Source organism: Salminus brasiliensis, chromosome 14 (assembly GCF_030463535.1).
Source record: "Salminus brasiliensis chromosome 14, fSalBra1.hap2, whole genome shotgun sequence".
NCBI classification, from domain to species: domain Eukaryota; kingdom Metazoa; phylum Chordata; class Actinopteri; order Characiformes; family Bryconidae; genus Salminus; species Salminus brasiliensis.
Window position 1 is genome coordinate 12472561 of NC_132891.1, and position 23928 is coordinate 12496488.

The following is a 23928-nucleotide window of genomic DNA, read 5'->3' on the forward strand; positions in this document are numbered from 1 at the left end:
AAAAATGTTGCAAATGTGTAATTGCTATATTACAAGAAAAAAACATTCATATTCTGAGACTGATGCTGATTCTGCATCAATTTATCAGCTGCCTGTAGTGAGACAGTTAAACACCTATAAGCATTTACTGATTCATTCATTCATTCATTCATTCATAAGCATTTACTGATTCATTAATCATTTCAGTCTGTATGTTTAAGGGTTTTGTCAGAATCATGCAAATTTGTTTAAAGATTCTCTTCGAAAGGCAGTGATTCTATACATAACTTCAGGAACCATTTGGACACTTTTGGTTCCATTTGGTTCTTTGTCTGGTAAATAGGTTCTTGGGATTGGAGAAAGTAAATGTAGATGATTCTTTATAGCATCAAAAAGAGCTGGACACTTTTCAGTACTATACTGCACACATTTTCATTAAGTGGAGTAAATTAGTAATAACTGACAATTTATTATTTAAAGACAAATTATTCTAGCTTAGCACAGACAACACTGTTGTTACACATGCTTATAAGTGTTATTCCTATTCCTGCAGTTCTGCCAGTCTCCACTGTGTGCCACCACTCTCTTAGCTGCTCTCCTGCATCAGTTATCACACTGAAAAGATATTATGGAAGATACGATGCTGGATGACGGCAATACGCAATTACACGCAATTACATATGCGTGATACACAATGTGTCAGGATTTAGGTTTATGATAAAACTAAAAAAAGGCAGAATGCATCTGCAAAACTACAAAGCCACTTTTTTAAAAGACCATAAAACTGCACATTATTTTTCAGATTCAACATTTTCAATAGTAAATTACTTAAGTAGGAACAGAAGAAAGCAACATCCTTCAAAATACTGAGATTATTCTTAGAAAATGTAGAAAAATAGAAAGATAATGACCAGACCATTCAAACTGTATATCTGCTCACACACACTGTGGATTTAGTGTTTTCATTAAAAAAAAAGTCTTCTTCTTCTTCTTCAACCTGCCACATGCCTCCACAACGGACATCTATATCAGCCCGATCTATTTCAGTGCCCTGCTGTCATCAGCTCGTTTCTACCATCACATTCCATAGCAGACACTGTAAGAACCCACAGGCTTAAGCTGTACACCCGTAGAAGAAAGTGGTTATTTGCAGCTTGGTACCAGTTAGACATATTCCATGCAGATTCACTTAGTAAGAAAACAACTTTATTATAAATATGTGTCTAGATAAAGATATAGCCCAGTGAATATAGAGACTTAACAGTGCATTAGCTGTGTGTGAATGCTGAGAGTGGACTGCGTTCCGTAGTGTCCAGTTTGGAAGATTAGTGGTTATGAGGTAAAGCAGGGCAGGTTTTGGAATGCCAGGTAATGAATTGGGCCATGTTGTGTAATTATGTGAGGGCAGGCAGGCCGTTGTTATACCAGGTCTCATATGGGCAGTTGTTTATACTGTCACAGTTGGTAATGAAGAATGTGCTCCTTCACTATTGAAATGCCTTATTGTGAGTTTGTCCACATAAGGATAATCTTTACTGTGTTTAATATTAACATGATGCTTTCCATACTTTATACGGCCATTGAACTGAGCATGCACATAGGAAATTTGTATCTCTAAAATGCCAACTTTAGAAAAGCAGGGGAAAAGTAAAGAAACTTTAAATTGTAGTAAATGTAAAAAGATTTCATTCCAATTCTTTTTGAAGTATTCCCACTCATCATGAAATGTCGAGACAATGTAAAGAACAACTGCCAGATTCAGGCTGTGTCAAAAAAATAACTTGGTATAAATGGAGATATAATAAGCCAGACTGTGTCTTCCATGAGTTAGAATAAACTACAGGGGTGTACAGTACAACAAAGCACACTTCAACCAAACCCCCTTGTACAGTAGTAGATAAAAACATGGGAGAATAGTTCAAGGACAATAGACATTACAGGAGACAGGGTGCATAGACAATAAGTACAAAACCCAGTGAATACAATACAATAAATCCATTTTGTGCATGTCAAGTGGTCAAGTGGTCAAGTGGGTTTATTGTCATTTCAACTACATACAGAGTACACAGTGAAACGAAACAACGTTCCTCTCAGACCATGGTGCAACATAGACAGTGCATACAAGACACAAGTGCAACACAAACAAACAAGTGCGGACAGACAACACAGTACAGACAGAGGATAATAAATAATGACTGTAGTGTGCAAGTTGTGCAATGTGCGATAAATAGAGTCCAGTGAGGTAGTAAAGTTATCAGTGCAAATGCTTGTGCAAAAAATGCTTCCCATGTTATCTGGGATAAATGGTTGGAAAGAGAGAGAGAGGGAGAGAGAGAGAGAGAGAGAGAGAGAGGGAGAGTGTAAGATATCAGTTCAGGAGTTGAGTTGTGTTGAGGAGTCTGATGGCTTGGGGGAAGAAGCTATTGCAGAGTCTGGTCGTGTTGGACCGGATGCTGCGGTACCTTCTTCCTGATGGCAGGAGGGAGAACAGACTGTGTGAAGGGTGGGTGGAGTCATCCACAATGCTGGTTGCTTTGCGGATGCAGCGGGTGGTGTAAATGTCCATGACGGAGGGAAGAGAGACTCCGATGATCTTCTCAGCTGTCCTCACAATGCGTTGGAGGGACTTGCGGTCAGAGGCTGTGCAGGTCCCAAACCAGGCAGTGATGCAGCTGCTTAGGATGCATACATGTGTACATGTACATGTGTAGTAAGTGTATGAAGGCAGGGTGCTTTGTGCACACTAAGGTATTATACTAATAAGTAATAAATAAATATGTATATAATTACAGTTTGGTGTTGTGTATGTAAATGAAGGATACAGTAAGGAAACACTGCTCTATAGTAAACCCTGAATACATGCTGTATAGTTACCTGATGTTTCCACTAGATGGCAGAATGTCTTCATGTTATGTAGTCAGAATCAGTGTATCACAGCCCTGGTCACTGAGGCACACTGCCCTGCACATGTTAGTATTGTGCCTGATTTAACCCAACGACTACAACTCAGAAAGGGATTGTTAATGGACAAGAAAAGACTGAATAAGCTCATAAAGAGGGCCGACTCTGTCCTGGGATGCTTCTTAGACCTGGTGCTGGTGGTGGGAGACAGGAGGATAACAGCCAAGCTGGCATCCATGCTGGAGAACAGCTCCCACCCCATGCATGAGACTCTGACAGCACTGGGCAGCTCCTTTAGTGACTGGCTGCTTCACCCCTTATGTGTGTGAAGGAGCAGTATCGCAGGTCCTTCCTTCCTGCTGCCATCAGACTCTACAACCAGCACTGCTCACAGCGGACCACATACACACACACTTAAACTACACACACACACACATGTGCAATTAAACGTTATTTGCAATTACCTGTAAATAACCTGTAAATAATATTGTTATTGCTTTTTTACTTCTATTATTTATATTGTGTATATAGTGTATTTTATCTACGAGTGTCTTGCTATCTTTTTCTGCTGTGACACTGAGAAATTCCCCACTGTGGGACTAATAAAGGATTATCTTATCTTATCTTGATTAGTTGGATCAGGTTGGGTTTTGGGAGCATGGGAAACATTAAAATATATATGGCAGCGTGCCTTCATGCACACTGATATGATATACCATAGGCAACATATTTACATTTTCACAAAGTGTTCTGATATGATATTGTTAATGTCCAATAACGTTAATAAAGTGCAAGACAAGAACTGCCAGAAAACCCAAAGCAAAGTTCAAGTGCTGACTGAATGGTGTATCCTACTGGCAGAGCTGATGCTGGTGCAGTCACCTGCTTTGCTTCCCAATTAACGGTTGCAGCTTTATCTCATTATTAAGCTCAAGATTTAATTGAATTTATTAATGATGTATTTCCCACCACAGAATGTGTTCTTAATCAGACTCGGCTTGAGGCTTCAGTCTGAGAAATGGATTATGTATTTTTTTCATTCAAGAGTGAATAAAATGAAATATGTCACGGTAATCACAGCCCCACTGTATGGCATTTCACAGGGACTGTATATAAATATAAATGCTTTCTCACCTGCTGGAGCCCCTCAGTTCAAGCTATTGGACTGATTTTGGAAGCATATTCTGCAAATAGGCTTTGAGTCAGTCCAGTGAACACTGCCAAGAGAGAGCTAGAGGCAGACCAAATATAGTGAGTCAGATATGCTTCACTGGGCCTGAGTTACATGAAGTGGGGACAGCTTCTTAACAGGGCTGGTATCCTATTGCCATCTCGTCTTATCTAATTATTAAACTTGGAACACGTCTCATATGAAGAGTAACATGTAAGCCACTGTAAGAATGTGCAGTCCATATAAATCCATTGAATCACGTATTTCTTACACTTTACGATACAATCCAAAAGATCAGTCCCTATATGATTGGTCTCTTAAACTTAATAAAATGTCGTTTTAATGACAAGATATTAAATAATTGGATAACACTAATCAACATAAGCAGTGTCAGGGGACCCATATGGTCCCGCTTCAGTGAGCACGGGTGACTTCACTATGTCTCTTTTCTACTTTACTTCAGCAGCAACCTGTCCAAATTTCTGACCCCTGGAAAAAGTACACAAGACAAAAAACAATGGTCTACAAAACCCCCTTCCAGACCTATCGTAAGGCTACCCTGACATGGCAAAAACAAACAAGACGTCTAGTCTGATAATCTGAAAGCTACTGTGGCGAGGAACAACTCAGTTGAAGGGAGAAGAACCACATGAGGACTGATTCAAAAAGTGGACCCCTGGTGTTGCTAGATGGTTGCTATGATATCACTTGCAGTTTTTGTGGTGTTGCTAAGTGATTGCTAGATAGTTACTGTGGTATCCCAGGTGGTTGCCATGGTGTTACTAAGTGGTTGCTAGATGTGTCCTGTAGTGGTGCTAGGTATTTGGTATGGAGTTGCTTTGTTATTGCTAGGCAATTGCTGTGATTGCCATGATGTTGCTAGGGTGGTTGCTGTGGTGTTGCAGAGTGGTTGCCAGACAATTGTTTAGTGGTTGGGTGTTACTAGTGTATCACTGTCTCTAGAAAGATGCACTTTTACACCCTATTCATTCTTATGGAATAAATTCTTAAAAATATGTTGCTATTCAGAAACCATGCAACCAGTCAAAAAGCTGCATAAAAGACCGAATCAGACCCAGCATCTGGAGTGGGAACTGATTTCTCAATATCTTCAAAAGGGAGGAGTTAGCCAGCAAAAATATGACAGAAAATAAATAGAATATGAATCTAGAAGTGTCTGCTCATCGAATTACATTGTGGTCTATTTCTAAACACTGGCGCTCATACACTCATCCCCAAATTGAAATGGTAGTTTGATATTTGCATGATTTGCAGTGTATTCCATTGCTTTGTGGTTAAATTGCTGGTCTTTTCGAAGCTCTTAAATGTGCCTCCTAAGCAGTGTTCTTTTCTGCTCTGTATAAGAACAGCAGCTGTTCCCTGCAGTTCCCTCCAGTTGTGCCCACTGCATGGTTTGTATGGGCTCAATTTAAAGGAAATAGAGTGTTACAGAGAGAGACATCATTGTGCTGCTGGGGTTAGTGGCTGTCATGATGGAGAGAGTGAGTGTGTTCCTCCTCCGGCTCTGCAACCATGAACTAAGCTGCTCACTCATTTCGGGCTTCAATCAGGGGGGCCATAATGCAATATCGTCACCATTGTTACTCCGTCTTCTCAGCCCCATGAGAGTGGGAGCTGCATGCTATTTTTGGGTCTGAATTCATGTGGATTTTCCCTCTCCCTGAGTGTACACCAAATTGGGAACTGGCCTGGAAAATGCACTGATTTGTGCAGAATCCAAGGCCTGGTCTCAGTCTAAGCACTGCAGATGACAGCCAAGCACATTACATGTAAGCATAGTGGAGGCAGGACAGATACCAGATTAACTTTGCTTGCACCTTTGCAGCACCATTTTGGGCTTCTTTGAGAGTCAGCTAACATATGGCACTGTGGTTTTCCCAGTGTGTTCAGTTTAACACGTTGATTAAACCTTCCTTTTTGTTTTGCTGTGCAGAATAAATCCACTAGCATTGTGGCTCTGCAGCTGCCTTTCTTGCTGGAATTGCATTTTGCATTGCAGTGCTACGCTCCACACCTGGCTTCTGACTGCACACTCAGGCTTTCACATTTTTGATGCGCTCAGATTTTATTTCTGTTCTGTAAACAAACCAGCTCTTGTACTTGTGAAGTGATGCTTTCTAGTAAAACCTGCAGCATTTAGTGAACTGTATGTTTGTCCAAAATTAGTGCTGTCACATTGATGCCTTATTAACCTAATATGATACATTATTAACGTCACTCAATCTCAAGTGGTCCTAAAATAATGGTTTCTAAACCCAAAACTTGTATAATACAGTATATTGGGGGGTATGAATCTAAAGGCACCTCACAATGTGGTTCAAATATGATTATGGGTTTGAGGGATGTTATACATCATTATCTTACATATTATATTTTTTGTATAGGGTATCTTTTGTCTCACTGTGTGACTTTAGTTCAATTCAATTAAATTCAAAATGTATTTATATAGCGCCTTTCACAACAAATGTTGTCACAAAGCACTTTACAGAGATCCAGGTCCACGTCTCTTATGAGCAAGCATCACAATGGAGGTGGTAGCGACAGCAAAGAAAAACTCCCTCATACTGAGAGAAAGAAACCAAGACTCAGTCTGAGGAACCCATCTGCCTTAGATCGACCCGCACAGCACAAACAAACAACCAAATAACATCACACAAAGAACTAGACAGATAGATAATGAAGAGCTATAGCTAATGTAGGAACAGGTTATGAAGTATGAGTGTGAGTATGTGCTGGACAGAGGGATAATGAAGAGCTATAGCTAATGTAGGAACAGGTTATGAAGTATGAGTGTGAGTATGTGCTGGACAGATAGATAATGAAGAGCTATAGCTAATGTAGGAACAGGTTATGAAGTATGAGTGTGGGTAGGTGCTGGACAGAGAGATAATGAAGAGCTATAGCTAATGTAGGAACAGGTTATGAAGTATGAGTGTGAGTAGGTGCTGGACATATGCTCAGTGTTAATGTTAAAGTCCATGCTGTTTAAGTATGTGTATGTATAGCAGTGGAGTGTGGTAGGAGTGAATCATTGCAGAACTCCAGAGCAGAACTGTAACACACAGAGCAGTGGAGAGCCAGACTGAGCTAACATCACTTTACTTGGTACTTTTAAAGCTAAGTATGTGTAACGATCTATAATGACTTGACTTGACTGAAAAAAAGCAATGTGGCAAGTCAACTGAAAGAGGACAGTACGTCTCTGTACTGTAGAGAAGTACTGCCAATAGAATAGGACTCTCTGGAGCTGATAATGAACCTATTGACAACATGCCCAATGCCAGGTGTGGGCTAGAGGGGTAAAATCTTTGAATATATGTCCAATTAAGTCAATAAATATGAATTTAATCACTTAAATTAGGTATTTAAATGTAAAGTAGTATTTTTAAGTATCTGACAGCTCTTAAACAACTTAGCCACTCTGAATGAAGCACAGGCAGAAATGCACTTTTACAGTCTGCTTCAGGTAGGGGACGTTTCTCCCCAAAGCTAAAAGCCAACATCTCCAAACGTGGCTCTCTGTAATGCTGAAAACGAATGCACCTAATGTTGCTAGTTTAGTTAGTTAAGAAAAGCATGTTCTTGTTGGTTTAACTGGTTTGGCTAAGTGGTGGTAAACACTGTAGGCATCTGCACTAGTTACTGGGTTTCTAGTTATCTCGTCTTTCCAGTCCACAGATGGCTTTAGGGTACATAACATTGGGTCTGATCAACCAATTATTGTCCATTTTCTTAAATTTGTTCATGGGGAAAGTCCTTGAATTGCTCCTGACTATCCAACCAAACCAATTTCTCTAGGAGGAAAGCCAGTTGTTCTTCTCCTGTCATCCACTCAGCCTTCTTTTTAGAAGTACCGAGCTGTTGAGCATTGGGAGCTGGGGATGTTACAGTCTAATGAGATATAAATGAAAAGGCCGGCTTATCCCAAATATGTTTATTTATGGGTTAGCTCTACATAATTTATTGACAGTGTTCCTTAGTGCTTCAGTGAGTCTGTGTGTGTATATATAAGAGAGAGAGAGTCCATCTGTGCCTCTAGTGCTGTATTTTTTTAAGTTGCTGGAATCCTGGAATTAATATGAAAATTAAGAAGCAATTATGATGTAGTTCCTTTTTGAGTCAACCAGTATATTCTTTCCCATTAGATTTTACGGTGCATTTGGCTAAAAAAAAAGTGTTTCATGCAGAGAACTCTCAAACCTCATTTATAACTTGCTCACTTCATTTTAGCTAGTTATGAAGGTTTGACCACTTTGACTAGTAAACCTCCCCTTTTCGGTGTTTTATTAAAACTATCTGTCTACTATGTCAGTCTAAATGACCTCTGAACTAATCTATACTAGGAATATGGCAATACAGGTACATTTGAATGGATCAGGTATCAGCTATTTTAATCACAATCCAGTACGAAGTCTTTGTTGTGACCACAGTGTTCATAACTCCATCTGGTGTCCTCAATGTGCCATTAACTGACATCAGAAGGTCTGTTTTACCAGCGGGAGAACCGCCCTATTTTCTCCCTTTGGTACTTCCAATCACTAGCATATGTCCACTCTGATACAGGCAAAGCCAGCCACCGTCTCTTTTCAAACTGCCACTGATGCAGCCCAGCTAGGCAGCTGACACATCACATCCCCAGCTCTTTCGGAGTCTGGCTGCTAATGGCAAAGCAGCATAGTTTAGCTTTTAGACTCCTGACAACTGGCCCATAGCGGTAGCGCATTAGACCACTGTGATTTTACTTCAGTATTAATCAGCAGAATGTGTTATCCAAACTGTGTGGCTGTATTATTTAAGCAAACACAAAGATCAGATCATCATGGGTCAGCATTAAGAGACTCGGATCAGGTTGGGGGCATAATTACCTGATTGATACAAAAAATATCCAATGTTTTTCTTAATGCAAATATGTCAATGACTGCAAATTCAGAGTTGTTTTGGTTGGAAAATATTAGTATCACAGGATCAGTGTACCTCATTAAATCACGGAAAGAAATGGCAGGTTTGGCGGTCACCTAAACCTGCAATGATTTCCAGTGAAAAAAAATGTTTAGAAAAAATGACCATGCCTTGCATCATACCTGCAGTGTGCCTCATGTTAACTATGCTGAGCTCACCTGTCGCTACTTCTGAGCACAGTACTAGTTGCATTGTTGGTTGAGGCGAATTCTATATAATAACATGAGAGCAAATCTGCAGTGAGACTCACTGGGGTGTTTTTACACTGAGCGACACCCAGCGCTCCTGCGAGGTCGGAAATGACTGAGGCTCTGGGGGATTTTCGGAAGCTTATTTAACTGCAGCAAAGTCCTGAGCTGGGCTTTAATCAAAGGGAAGAAGAGGGAGGGCTTGGTAGATTAAACAGAGGAGAGGTGTTTGAAGTTCTGCTAGGCTAAAAGCAGGGAATAATGGGGGATTATTGCACTTGGAGACTTGTGGCCCTGTGCGCAGCTGCTAAAGGGCCAATCAGATTCCCTTTTTTCTATGCAGGTTAAGCAGGAGAACTGAGAGAAGTGCATTAGAAGCATTCACTGACAAAATGAGTTTGATACATTCAGAACTGTGCTGGTATAAGAGGTTTCTCTCATACTGCCTTTATATGTATGTCTTCACAAACCACAATATTGTGGTTTAAAGGTTCACATATTCACAATTCACAAAAATACAGTTGTGACCAAAAGTTTTGAGACTGACACAATCTTGGTTTTCACAAATATTACTGCTTCAATGTGAAGAATGAAGAGTGATCAGATGAATTGCATGGAACTAAAGAAATCACAAGAATTGGTGGTCAGTGCTTAGAAAGAGGGTGTCCAGCATATCAAAGGTTATTACAAAAATCTTAAAGAAGAAGGGTTAACACTGTAAGTAGTCTTTGCTTAAACTGGATATATTTGTCAATAAAAAGTTTAAAAACTTAAGAAATGCTTATGATCGTACTTAAGTATACTATATATTATACTATATTATACTATATAGTAGGGCATGGTATTGAAGGGCAAGGTAGAAGTACAAAAAATTACATGGGCTAAAGTCAGAAATTGTATTTGTAAAAAGGGCATTATATGGCTCAGCGCTGGGGGGTAAATTCCTCCAATCCATGCCTGGCATTAAGCTTGGTGCCAATAGGTTCATGTTTATCTGCTTGAGAGTCTCATTCTACTGGCAATACGTCATCTACAGGGATTAGACAAGCTGTCTGTATATGCATTTGCACATCTGTCTCAGAAAAGGGTGCAACTCAAAGTAGCTGAATGCATTCATTAGGAGGGGTATCTATACATATTTGGACATTTAGAGCATTTCGTATTCCAGCCATATTGTATGCTGACCTGGTCAGAAATATCACAGTCACTCGGGATTAGCTTAAGAATAGAGGGTTGTTGGTGATGACATTGAGAAGTGGCTCGGGTTCCTATGGATGTGAATGCTCTGATCTCCACTATAGCACACTCAGGGGAGGCTCACTCACTGCTTGCACAAGGACACAGTGGCACGTGGTGCTGGGCTGTGAGCGCTCAGAGCTTAAGCTGGGGAAATGAAAACAGGACTGTGTTTTGCTGCGCTTTGAGTTTCATGTTCTAGCTCATGGTCATTCTGGAGGGTCCCATTGATTAGTTCCAGATCATTGTCCTCTCAGCAGTGCAACTGTTCCTGCCTGGGTGTGAGTGAGGGTCATCAGCATTTAGCCTTCTGCTGTTCTCACTCTCTCCACACATCTCTCCATTCTGTGTTAGAAAGGTTAGATCTCTCCTGGTGCACACGTTCAGCGGAGAGCGTGGCTCTTACCATCAGCTGGTTGACGCATGCTGCCTCTGACTCGCCAACGTACCCAATAATGCCCTAAAGCTTTAATCAGGAGCCATTTTGGTCACAGTCAAAGTGTGGGAAGGTGACTATTTACTTTTATTAGCTTGACTATTATGACTATTACTGCAGCAGTGGTAGTTTCTGGTAAAAACAGCTGAAAAAAGGCAGAAAACACATTATTTGCTATTACTGTCCACATCAAAATACTTGGCACAGTGTGAGGTGGCCATCATCATCGGGGGTAGGACATTGGTTCAGTGATTTGCATAATGTAAAGTTCACTCCTCGCTAATAACAGAGTTGAAACAGAGGGCAGAAGAAGAACTAATGAACATAGGATGCTGTGTATATATATATATATATATATATATGCATATATATGCATAATGTGTGTGTGTGTGTGTGTGTGTGTGTGTGTGTGTGTGTGTGTGTGTGTGTGTGTATTTTTTCACAGATCTTCTGGTGTAATTACCCTTACATCATATATATAAATATTGCAGCAGTGGGGTCTCTGTAGTTTTATTCATGACTTATTAATATTTTAATAATATATAGAGATTTCTTTTTTCAGATCTGAAGAAAGTGATACATTCGTTAAAATTTTGATGATTAGGTATCCAAACCTAAAGTCCAAAAGGCATTTGGCATGTCTCTATTATATGAATTGCGCCCCCAATGTTAAAATTCTGTAAAATGCTGTATCTGTAACTCTGCCTCTATTAATGATGGAGGGTATTTTCATCCCACTACAGTGGGGTGGACAGTGACCTTCCAAGCCTGACTTTGACACTCCCATTAGTCACTGCAGTGACATTTGAAGCAGAAAAGCCTGTGATTGGCTCTTTTGTACCTCTCTGTGCCCTGCCTCCACATTCATGTTATCAAGCCTCTAACATACATTTTTCAAGTGTGCTGAGGGAGTGTCTACAAATCACATCACCGGGTTGCTGAACACCTAAACTCCACCGAACGTGTTCATGCGGTTTTGTAGTGAATGTGTAAAGAGCATTCCCTGGACACACACATTAATGGGAGTGTCAACAAAGATTGCAGATGCAGCAGAATTGAATTATCAACCTCTAGTAGGCGTACAATCCAGCATGGTCTTGTGTGTGGTTGTATGTAACTGTTTGTAATACAGTGAGAGAAAATTGAACTTGAGGTCCTTTATGAAGCTAATTATATATGCTCCCTCTCTGAGCTGAAAGCTCACAGTCACATGGGATGCTGGTCCTCTGCTTCTGCCTCTCAACCACCATAACTGACATACACGCTTCAGAATTTAGCTAGAGCTTTAATGCTCTTTATATTCCATGTGTCTGTACTGAACATACTTCATTAAACTAACTGTACTGTGTTCAGGCTAGTTTAGAGTCTGTTAATATTACATGCAATGATTGCGTACTGGCATGGCATGCTGTGTTTGTGTGGTACACATCTGGCAGTAAATCTGATATCTTCATATTCATTAACAGAGGAAGCTACACTGATTACCAGGCTTACAGCTTTTACAGTCAAGCAAAAATGCAGTAAACACTCTTCACACCATAAAGCAGTGTCTCCCTTCTTAAAGCAGCAATATGTAGATTTTTTACTTTCAAGTAAAAGCTTCAAAATTATGTTGATGCTTTACTGGCTTGTAACAGGGAGGACATTGCTATTTAACATGCTACTATGTAACTGCACTATGGAACTCTGGTAAAGCAGACAGGACAACACTCTCCATCTCCGTATATAACACCCTCTGCAACTTCCAGTTCCAGTCCAACTTCCAGTCTTTGACTACTGGCACGAGAAATGCTACGGTCATGAGGCCTTGCTCACATAGCAACCTGTTTTCTGATATCTAGCAGAGTCTGGTGGCTGGTGCTGTCCATTGTTACTGCTGCACAATCATGGCTCAGACGGTCTCAGAAAGCTAAATACAGGTATCAACAACACTGCATTCTGACTCCAAATGTTTAATTGAGCACTGAATAATAATGTTTTTCTTTTTAGATTTGCTATTCATTTAATATGCTATTTTTAATCTGCAGAACACTTACAACTCTGTACTCCCATTCTTAGTATCTGTTCTGGACCAGGGGTGTGTCCAAGTGCCATTCAGGACCTGTCGTTTCCTCCACTAAGCTGCCTGTCCACTCTCTTTCATCTAGGCTTGACGGCACGCGCAGCACTATTCCAGAAAGTGCTGGAGAAGTGTGGGACAGAGAGCAGTGGTTTTATTAGCCTGCTGTAGAATGACAGCGGGAGCTGTGGGTACCGGAGGCTGGCGAATGTTATGTGTCATTCGTGTGCCAGATTATCTACTGAGTGTCAGCGCTTCATGGCACTTGACGCACACACATATATACACAGGCCTGTGCTATCCCTACCAGTACAGCAGAGTATGAGAGATGATTCAGTCACTTCTAAAAGGGCCACTTCAGTTATTATTTCTTACCTGTTTCTGTTTCTTCTTATAATTAAGCAGTTAAGAAACATTCAGTCATATATCATGACAGCACCTTCTCTTCTCTTCTCAAACGTAAGCGACCACAGTACGGACAGTGTTCAAGCTAACTGAGGCTCAAATCACACAAGTGAAGAGGATAAAGCCTCATACTTAAGAGCACATTTGAACTTGACATTGTTAAACTGACAACTATGGTGAGCCAAGTGTTTCCCTCACCCTATGTTTTCAGAGCTTGATATATTCACCAACCAGTGCCCACTCCCACAGTGCCCTCACATTGTGTCCATCTAAAATGCACATAAATGAATAAATGAATGTACAAGATCATGAGGTCCAGACAGCAGTAGGCATCACATTACCACGTTATTGCGGTAACATGATTATCAATACAGCCCTATTGTAACCTCTGTATCGTGATACACATCTTATTGCCAGTTTTTTGTCAATATCTAGTCCTTTTACACATGCACGTTTCAACAGTTAGTAAGTCAGGTGACTATTCCTGGTCACTTTCTCACTTAACATTTCTGACTCTTTAAACACACACACCCTAGACCACAGTTAAAATTATGCTTGTAGATGTGCTTCCAGTCACCTCTTTTGGTACTTACAGAAATCTAAAATAGGTCACATTTTTTTCCTTTGGTTTGCGTTCCCGGGGCATTAGAGTACTGCTAAATTTAGTAGAGACTGCCCTGTCAATTTTTTTCACTTGTTGAAGTAAAGCCTGTGTCTGCACTCCATAAAAGTCCATGTTTTATCAAACTCAGACGAGATGCTTTACTTTAAAATAAGGCAGTAGGATAATATGCTACCAGTGTAAAAGTAAATGATGTTGTTTTATGATCTGGATTTTGTCATGTCGTGATCGGCCCAAAACACATATTTCTTATAGACTCATTTTAGACTAGAAACAGAAGCTGTGCTGCTTAGAAACACACTGTACAGCCATTGCACAGGAGTACAACCTATACACACTAGTGAATCGGGCAGTGAGAACACATACACGGTGCAATGGGGGTTAGATGCTCAAGTGCCCCTCAGCTGGGAAAGGTAAGGGAGGAGAAGACACAGTGCCTTCACGGTTTCTTTAACCTTCTAGCCTCTGCCCACTGTGCTAATGGCTTTAGGCCAAGGCTGCTCCACACCCTACACTGTTGGACAGAAGTATTGGGACATTTAGCTTTTTCATTCAGACCCATTGCCACAGATGAAATCAAGAGAGTATGAAATCAAGTATCCAGACATGCAGTCTTCTTTTACAAATATTAGTGAAAGAATGGGTCATTGTAAAAAGCTCACTGATTTCGAGTGTGGTAGCGTAATAGCATGGCACCATTACAACAAGTCAGTTCATTAAAAAGTCTTCCCTCCTAGATATTCCACAATCGCCTGCCAATCAAACACCATTGTGATGAACTAGAATGTAGATTGTGAGCCAGACCCTCTTGACCAACATCAATGTCTGACATCAGAACTGCTCTTCTGGATGAATGGGCAAATATGGGTGTCAAGGTGGTGCAGCAGGTAGCCACACCGCTCCAGGGGCCTGGGGTCACTGCCTCATTGTCACTGCCTGGGGTCACTGCCTTAGATCACTGCCTGTGAGTTTGGTGCGTTATCCCAGTGTATCTGTGGGATTCGCCTAGGAACTCTGGTTTCCTCCCACCTCCCAAAAACACATAGTCCCTCCAGGCACTCCAGTTTTCTCCCCCACATTATAGGTGAATTTGCTATGCTTGATTTACCCTACGTAGGGTTGGGTGAGTGAATGGGTCTGTGGGGTAACCTGCGATGGACCTGCCCCCCCTGCGTTGCACCTAATGTAGGGTAACCTGTGATAATGTAAGATGAAGGCATACTGGTTCTGGGGAAGAACAACAAAGAGCTGGTTCCTAAAAAAGGAATTGAAGAAGCTGAACTCTGCAGGTATGCTGTGTTTGGGAGTTTGGGAGAGTCCTTAGAGGACTTAGAGGAGAGGACAAGGAAAAAGATATTGGTGGTGAATTTTAACACAAGTCAAGGTGCTTCACCTTCCAGGGCACCTTCCAGTACCACTCTGGTCCAATATTCTTTTACCTGAGTCAGTAAAACTGTCTGTATCCCAAACATAAAGTAATAAAAGGAACCCTGGAATAATGCAAATGCAAATAATCCTTATGACAATATAAACATTTTTCAAATAAGAAGGTTCAGTGGTCACCTCTAAACTGTAGTTGATCATGTTTCTCTGCTGAGCTGTGTAACTGGCATGTGAAAAAGCAAGAACTGCATGTGTGTGGCTCTCCAGCCACTGTAGTCGCTTGATTATGCGTAGGCAGTGTGGAATATCAGCTACGAGCTGATCTCATAGAGTAGCTGGAGCCTGGTCCTTCCCACTCTCTCCCTCTCTTTCGCTCTTTCAATCTCCTGTTTCCATGCTCTCTCTCTCTCACTCTCTCTCTCTCTCAGTCTTTCTTTCAACACATTTATGAGCTTCATGCACAGTAGACCAAGATTAGTGAGTGTTAGTCTAAGCAGGAAGCTGGCAGTGTGGGAATCAGAGAGAGGCTAAAAGACTGAGGTGAACTAGAAGAGAGGCTAAAGGATTAGAGGAGGGGGTGAGTGGTGGAGTGGAGAGGAGAGAATCAGAGGAGCTCTTCCTGGGAGAGCACAGTGGAGCGTGGAGAGTTTGTAGTGTGACGTGGTAGGACGAGGTTTCTTCCCACAGCAGCCTTCTGATGCGGTTGGTGTCCGAGGTTCACCGATTCACAGACTGCTGCTGCCCTGGAGCCAGAACACAGGGATTCACTCTCAAAGAGCATGCAACACACACACACACACACACACACACACACACTCACACACACACTTGCAGACGAACCACATGGGGACACTGACTGACTGTCGAGAGAACGGTGTGCTTCTTACCAGCTTGAGAGACGTCAAATCTATCTTGTACCAGTGAACTCTTCTGATGCTGGGTTGAGAAAGGGCTGAAGATCCGCTGGACGTGTATGTGTCTAAATGTTTCATAGCAACTGAGAAAGACCAGAAGTCTGAGAAGAGAAGACCTCCTGGACTTTGTAAACCTTTGGGACTATTTGTGACAGTGGGTCGAGAAGAACCAACAATCTGAGCTGAGCTTCTGAGACCACAGCAGAGAGAGGACACCAGAGACTGCTTTGGACAGTTCCAGCTAAGAAGGACCAAAAGCTCCTGAGAAGAAGAGACACGTCGGACTTCTTACACCTCCCTGACCTCTTCAAACAGTGGGTGAAGGACCAAAAAATATCTTGAGAAGAGGAGACACCTTGGAATTTTTTTACCTGTCCATCCTCTAAACGAGAACACCCTCTGCCCCATCAGTGCTCTTACTGCTTTGAGGCTACCTGCTGGTCCTCATCAGAAGCATGCAGGTGTCGTTTGTGTGCACAGACCACCGGGCTGTAAGCCGCAGCACGGAGGACCGGCTGAACCGTCAAAATGCCAGCAGCCCCAGTCTAGGCACGAAGAACAAGTTCCGTGCGGTGGCCATGGTGGCCCGCAGCCTAGGACAGCTCTCCGTGCAGAACGTGCCCTCCTCTAGTGACCACTGTGTGCGGACCGGCATGAAGTATAGGTAAGAGGAATGACCACCATGTATGAAGTATGCATGAGGTATAAGAACATGTCAGGTAAGCTGATGCAGCAGCTTGCAGTTAGCACAGCAGCACAGAGATCAGTATTTTTACATGAAGGTACAGTAAGACTCAGAGCTGTTATTGGTCCTCTTTTTAAAGATGCACGAGATAGAATGAGTCAGCTCAAGGTCTGTTCTTTACTAGAGAGATGAGCGGAGGTGAAACCATTACTTTTGAAGGCTTTTGATGGTTGAAACACTTTACAGTAGAGTTACCCAACTGTTGGGTAATATTTGTTTTTATGGTCTGCTGTAAATGTGTGCTGTGTTTAACCATACACCTAATTCAATTTAACTCTCCCCCGACCCTTAAGCCCAGTACCTAACCTCAATCTAAGATCTAAACTACACTTAACCCTAAGCCTAACCCTAACTCAAAACCCAAACTACACCTCACCCTAAACGTTTAACTGAAAACGTAAACATCTCACTCTAACCCTAATCTTAAACCAAAACCAAACTACACCTCACCATAATCTTAACCTTAACTCAAAACATCTCACTCTAACCCTAATCCTAAACCAAAATCTAAACTACACCTCACCCTAACCCTAACTCAAAACATCTTACTCTAACCCTAATCCTAAAGCAAAACCCAAACTACACCTCACCTTAACCTTAACCTTAACCCAAAACTTAAACATCTTACTCTAACCCTAATCCTAAACCAAAACCTAAATTACACCTCACCCTAACCCTAACTCAAAACATCTCACTCTAACCCTAATCTTAAACCAAAACCTAAACTACGCCTCACCCTAACCTTTACCTTAACCCAAAACTTAAACATCTCACGCTAACCCTAATCCTAAACCAAAACCTAAACTACACCTCACCCTAACCCTAACTCAAAACATCTCACTCTAACCCTAATCTTAAACCAAAACCTAAACTACACCTCACCCTAACCTTAACCTTAACCCAAAACTTAAACATCTTACTCTAACCCTAATCCTAAAGCAAAACCCAAACTACACCTCACCTTAACCTTAACCTTAACCCAAAACATCTCACTCTAACCCTAATCCTAAACCAAAACCTGAACTACACCTCATCCTAACCTTAACCTTGAACTTTGTTCCACTCTTCTTTAGTTCTGAGATATTAGTGGACTGTCTTGCAAGATGGATTAAGATCCATCTGCAATTGGTGACATGGCTCTGACCTGATTTGCTAATCAAGGTCTAAGACTAAGACTTAGTAAAATAGAGTATCTTAGCCTTTTCTATGCTTTGGTGTGGTGAGGTGGTTGGTGTGGCGCAACAGATAACACCACCACCTACCCTTGCGTTACAACAACACCATGTGGGAGACCAGGGTTCGATTCCCGGTCTGGGTGACTATGCTGCACTAAACCAATAAGAGTCCCTGGGCCCCACCTCTGTAATACGAGTAACCTTGTAAGTCGCTCTGGATAAGAGTGTCTGCTAATTGCCATAAATGTAAATGTAATGTAAATGGTGTGTTCAAACACCCTTTAGATATTTTATGAAGGTCAGTTGCTGTGACCTAAGTCGACTGAAAAAGCACTCCCAAGATTTCTGCTTAGATTGTACTTTGTCTTATACAGCCCACCGTTATTACTGCCCACTTGCTTTTTACCACAGAGGTGTGCGGTGTGTGTGCTAGAGTCACAGTAAATTCATTTCTGCTCCTATCCTTCCGCCCTGTAATTTGGATAATGGCACATCAAAGGCACTTTGTAAGAACCTAGAATAATGTACTGTACATCCCACTTTCCTATTAACCTAATGTGTAACTGAACACCAGTCTTCCTCTGAAATGCAGCCTCTCGCTGTGCTGTTACTTCAAATGGATTCACCTCCCATACTTTCACATCTAATTGATCCCCTTGTAATTAGGTTGGGAAGGTGATAAATGGAAAATGTCATGTTGCATATAACCAGACTTTTTCCAGCTCTTAAGAGGCTTTTTATTGTTTGTGATTACGTGTCTTTTAATTTGAATGAAAAGTGTTTTATATTCACTTGGTATGAAGTATTTCTGCCTTCAGTATTCATATTAAATATATGAATACTGAATATGTTCTTACTTCGGTCACTGAAACCAGTGCTTAAATGATATAAAACCACTGTTTAAAGAAATGAAACTGATGCTCTTCACATTAAAATAGTCCTATATTTAGTTTAAACCATTATAATACATACAGTATATATATCAAATTGCTTTTTTAGTTTTCATTTATAATTTGAAACGTTATTCAATGTAATACATACAGTATGTGATACATTCAATGATGAGCCAAATAGATTGTATTTATTAAATGCAGCAATGAATCAAAACATTAAGACCACTCGTAGATGTGAGCATTTTTTACTGCACGTTTGGAAGCTATCTTCTCCTGGCGCCTGCATGGCTAGAAACTTTCTCATGCGAGAACGGCTTCTTGTTTGTTGGTGTTCCTGCATGGTGAAAGGTCATAACTCCATAAAACACTGCTCTTTGAGTATTTGTATCCAAAGAAATTAAGGAAAAGCAATAAATTAATGAACCTAGGCCTTACCATTTTGCAAAATGCATGCAGAAAAGTGACGTTTGAAGTTGCGTAATGAAAAACCGGTTAGAAAGACAATTTTACTGTATGCAAGCCATTCAGTGATAATGAGCCTTTACAGCAAAGGAGCCCAGTATCAGTCCTGGGTGTGGACAAGTGTGAAAATGCCCTTCGACAGTAACTGAAAAATCTGTTGAATCAAGACAACAGTCAAGTGTGCACATCTGAATCACTTTACATACCCAATTGTTATGACTAGATCACTGGGTCGGGGAATCTGCCAAACAGGAAAGCTTGCTGCAGGTATTTGGCCAGCTGTGTCAACCAGGTAACTGTTAAAAGAGGAGGAACAACCCAAGGCTCATTGATGTGAGGACTATCCCACCCTAGGTGGAACTAACAGAAAGGCTACAGAGGCCCAAGTCCCTGAAGTATGTAAATGAGGAATAACAACACACACTGCAGTGTCACCTGCTGCATAACTGCCTGTCCATCAAAATGCCAATGCTTACCCACTGTCAAACGTGCCTACAATGGGCACACAACGGCTTGGACTGGACCTTGGAGCAATAGAGAAGCTTGCCTGGAGTCCTGTTTTCTTTTTCATCACAAGATGGGGACTTTTAACCTATGGCATGTGCTGGATGCACATGAGACTCATGGAAGATCCATCGCAAAACTGACATGAGTTGCTAATGCCTTGGTTATACCACAGGGCATCTTTATAAGTCTTGTGTTTTGGTGGCACACAGACCACCATCAGCACACTGCAACACACTTTTTCTATGTATTATGTGTTATATACAAGTATATTATTTATATATTATATATATTAATATGCTTAGGCTGATGCTAAGCCTGTACTCCGATTAAGAACGTAGACAAGGGCAGATCAGGATAAGAACAAGCAAGCAACCATAGACAGAGCGCTGCCCCAAGTGCATCCACACTGCAGCCTCATAATGAGTATTTTAAATGAACCAAATGATAACATCAAGAAATGGTTCCCAGTGCTACTGACACTCTGTGTCATCCACGTGCAGCCGAAATATCACAAAGGTATCCGTGGCATTTGAAAGCCATTGAGCGGACAGCATATTTGACCTATGTCTCTTTCAGCCTCAGATGAGAACCCCCTTGAGGGATGCAGCCATAATGCTCCATCCTAAAATGCCAGCGTGATTTGTAAGTGCACCCCGCAGAGTTTTTTCCTTTTGAGTGGTCTCGAATCTCCGGGGTGCTTGGCCGAAGCCCAGGGCCCAGTGCTGTTCGCTGTCTCCTGCTGCACAGGCTCTGTAAATTAATGATCAGAAGCTTCCCTCACTTTCCCTGCTTCCCACATCCAACTGTAGGAGTGGAGAAGGATGGGAAAAGAGAAGGGATGAAGGTGAGAGAGAGAGAGAGAGAGAGAGAGAGAGAGATGCATGGGGAATTGTGTAAGTGCATGGCATGCTGGAGGAGGCAGAGCGAGAACTGAAGAGGTCATTACATAAATGGGTAAACTGCCTGCGGTTGCTGCCGGCCTCTCCCTCATCTGTAAACAGTATAGTCGTTTCAGTCTGGCCGGCAAGAGACAGAGAGGGATTTGTGCCAATGTTATGCAAGCAACACCCCCCCGTCTGACTCAAGCCCATGGCTATGAGACACGAAGGGTTCCGGGTGCTGGAGCAGGAAGTCTTGCATTCCAGAAAGGTGTAGTCCTCAGCAGGAAAGTCAAAGGAGGCTATGTAAGAATTTTCGGGAGGGAAGCTGGTCATCCTCAAAAAGAATAGGCTGACAGTTAGGAAATCTTCTTACCCCAAATGTAATTGATCAGAAATATTAGATCAGTATTGCGTATCGGGCAATATTTAAGATTTCAGGATTGGCATGATTAGGAAAAAAATAAGAAAATGGTTGCCATAAATATTTGCTTATTAGAGGCAATATTGCTGTAGCTGCCCGCATCAGATTCAAAACCCTGACACTGGCCCACAAAGCCAAGAATGGACCAGCCCCTCCGTACTTCAAGTACGGCTCGGCTCGACCCGCCATTCCTCAAAATCCACGGAAGACAAGTGTCCAGACTTTTTTCTGTCCTGGCACCAAAGTGGTGGAATTAGCTTCCCCTGGGTGTCCGAACGGCCGAGTCGCTCGCTGTCTTCAAACGCAGACTGAAGACCCACCTCTTCCGAGAGTACTTGGGCGAATAGCAGAGTGGTCACCTTACTGTCTTGTATTTAGTAATGTCTAAATAGCAAAGCACTTTTGTAAGTTGCTCTGGATAAGAGCGTCTGCTAAATGCCTTAAATGTAAATGTAAATGTAAATGTAAATTTGATTACTTAAGAGCTTAATGCAGTTTGAGGCATAGGATCATTTAAGCACATAGTTTACATGATGCTAACTATGTCAAAACATGCACACATATATAGACAAAAGTATTGGGACACCTGCTCATTAATTGTTTCTTCCGAAATCAAAGGCATTAAAAAGAGAAACCACACTTTTGTGTGAGTAGCTGTTTCTACTGCCCAGGAAAGGTGTTTTTCTAGACTGTGGAGCATTGCTGTGAACATTTGATTGCATTTAGCGACAAGCACGTTAGTGAGGTCAGGATGTTATATGATCACCATGCCACCTCACCCTCAGCAATGGGTGCAACTTCAAATGTCTGAATGTATTCATTGGAAGGGATGTCCACAAACATTTGGACATATAGAGTATTTGGTTAAATGTCCCTTAGCAAGTAGACCTGGCATTTAAGCCCAGTCTACATACTTGACGTCAGGACTTTGGGAAGGCCATTCCAAAAGCTGAATAGTGACCTGCTTTATGCATCGCACAACTGTCTTTAATGTGTATTTGAGGTGTTTGTCCTGAAACACCAAATTGTGTCCATGGTTCCACTGTCTAGCTGATGGTTTGAGGTTATACTGAAGAACTATGAGGTAATTCACCTTCCTAATTATTCCATCCACTTCGTGCAGTGTACTAGTTCCAAACCCTCATAGCATGTACCTACCAATACCATGCTCAACAGTTGGTGCAGTGTTCTTGAGGATGAAGGCCTCGCCTTCAGCCCTCCAAACATCTTTATCTCTTCTGACCATTTTCTCTTTACAGCCTTGTCCATGTGGTCAGCCGCTAACTTTAGTAGAGCATGAAGGAGTTGTTTTGTTTTTGAAGCAGAGGCTTCTTCTCGGATGGCAGCCTCTCAGTCCATGGCCATGTAATACTTGCTTGACTGAAGACAGTGACACTGGTGGTGGTTTCCTGTGAATGGTAGGCCTGTGTCTTGGTGGTATTTGGGTTTGGGCTTCCTAAGGCGTTTGCTATGGCAAGTTAATGAATAGATTGTGTAAGAAAAAGAGGTTTTGTGCAAGAAAAGGTGGTGTAAGACAAAAAGAGGGCTTTGACACAGAGTCTGCTTTGTGCTTAGTATAGTTAGCATAGCTCCTCAGTGCCCCCTATGAGACATTACGGTACCTTGCTCTGGCTGAGTTTCAGCGTATTTTCTGTAAACACTCATGCTTTTTTTTTTATTGATTTCATTATCGATAACTGTTAAATCACTAAGTTGTCCCAGTCTTATTTTGTAGAAACACTGGTTTTGTGTGATGGGTCAAGCTTTATACAATGCTGACAACAATTTCATTATAGGTTTATTATAGGTCATTATATGTTTCTATATAACATAATTCTATGTAACATTTTATAAGGGCAATCCACTAATGCTAAGCATCTCCCCATGAATGAAGAGGATGAGCTTTATTTGAAATAGCACACAGCACTGGTGCTAAAAAAATACACTCACATGCAGTAATGTGAAAGCACATGGTAGGATGTATATGAGTGCATCTATATAAAGCAGCCTTGGCCTTGCTGTGACTGCAGTGCTGATGTATAGGTAGGCGATGTGTTAACGTGTCAGTTTTGATGAGTGTTAAAAGATCTGCCAGATGTCCATTAACCAATGCCAAAGACTAGACCAGGCACACAGTCGTGCCAAGCACAGCTCTCCTGAGGGCACTGTTCTCAGGATTCCAACATTTGCTCTGCTGGATGTGTGTGTGGCACAGAGGGTGCTTATAAACCCATGACCTCTTAAATTGCTTCAATAACATTACTCTAGTGAACGGTGCAGAGGGGCAAAATGCAAGGAGTGTGGATCAGTATTTGTAAGGACACATTCAGCAGATCATGATAGCAGAGACCCTCTATAAAGTTACCCCCCATACATAACATAGTTCACTGCTAAAAAAAACATATTTTTTTAGCAATGACATCAGCATGTGTATTAGGCCCCTGAGACAACCTGTGTGAAAAACAGCTCAACAGACCGGCTCCTTGTCTTCATTCTCAATGATCTCTAGTCAGTCTTTATGAGACACTCTTAAACACCCCATCACTCCACCTTCATCTTCTCAACGCCTC

At 41.6% G+C, this 23928-nt stretch overlaps 1 protein-coding gene across 3 annotated transcripts in view; it reads left to right on the top strand.

Annotated features, from left to right (window-relative positions):
* Nucleotides 1-23928, top strand: part of kcnab2b (potassium voltage-gated channel subfamily A regulatory beta subunit 2b) — a 76493-nt gene that overhangs the window by 24843 nt on the left and 27722 nt on the right. For 2 of the 3 annotated variants that reach the window (XM_072696120.1, XM_072696121.1), the window contains exon 1: nucleotides 16118-16938. The exons of the other annotated variant lie outside the window; for it this stretch is intronic. In XM_072696120.1, the coding sequence (XP_072552221.1) occupies nucleotides 16730-16938 (209 nt within the window). In that variant the 5' untranslated portion in view covers nucleotides 16118-16729. Of the gene's footprint in view, nucleotides 1-16117; nucleotides 16939-23928 lie in introns of those variants that run through there. 3 annotated transcript variants of the gene reach the window in all.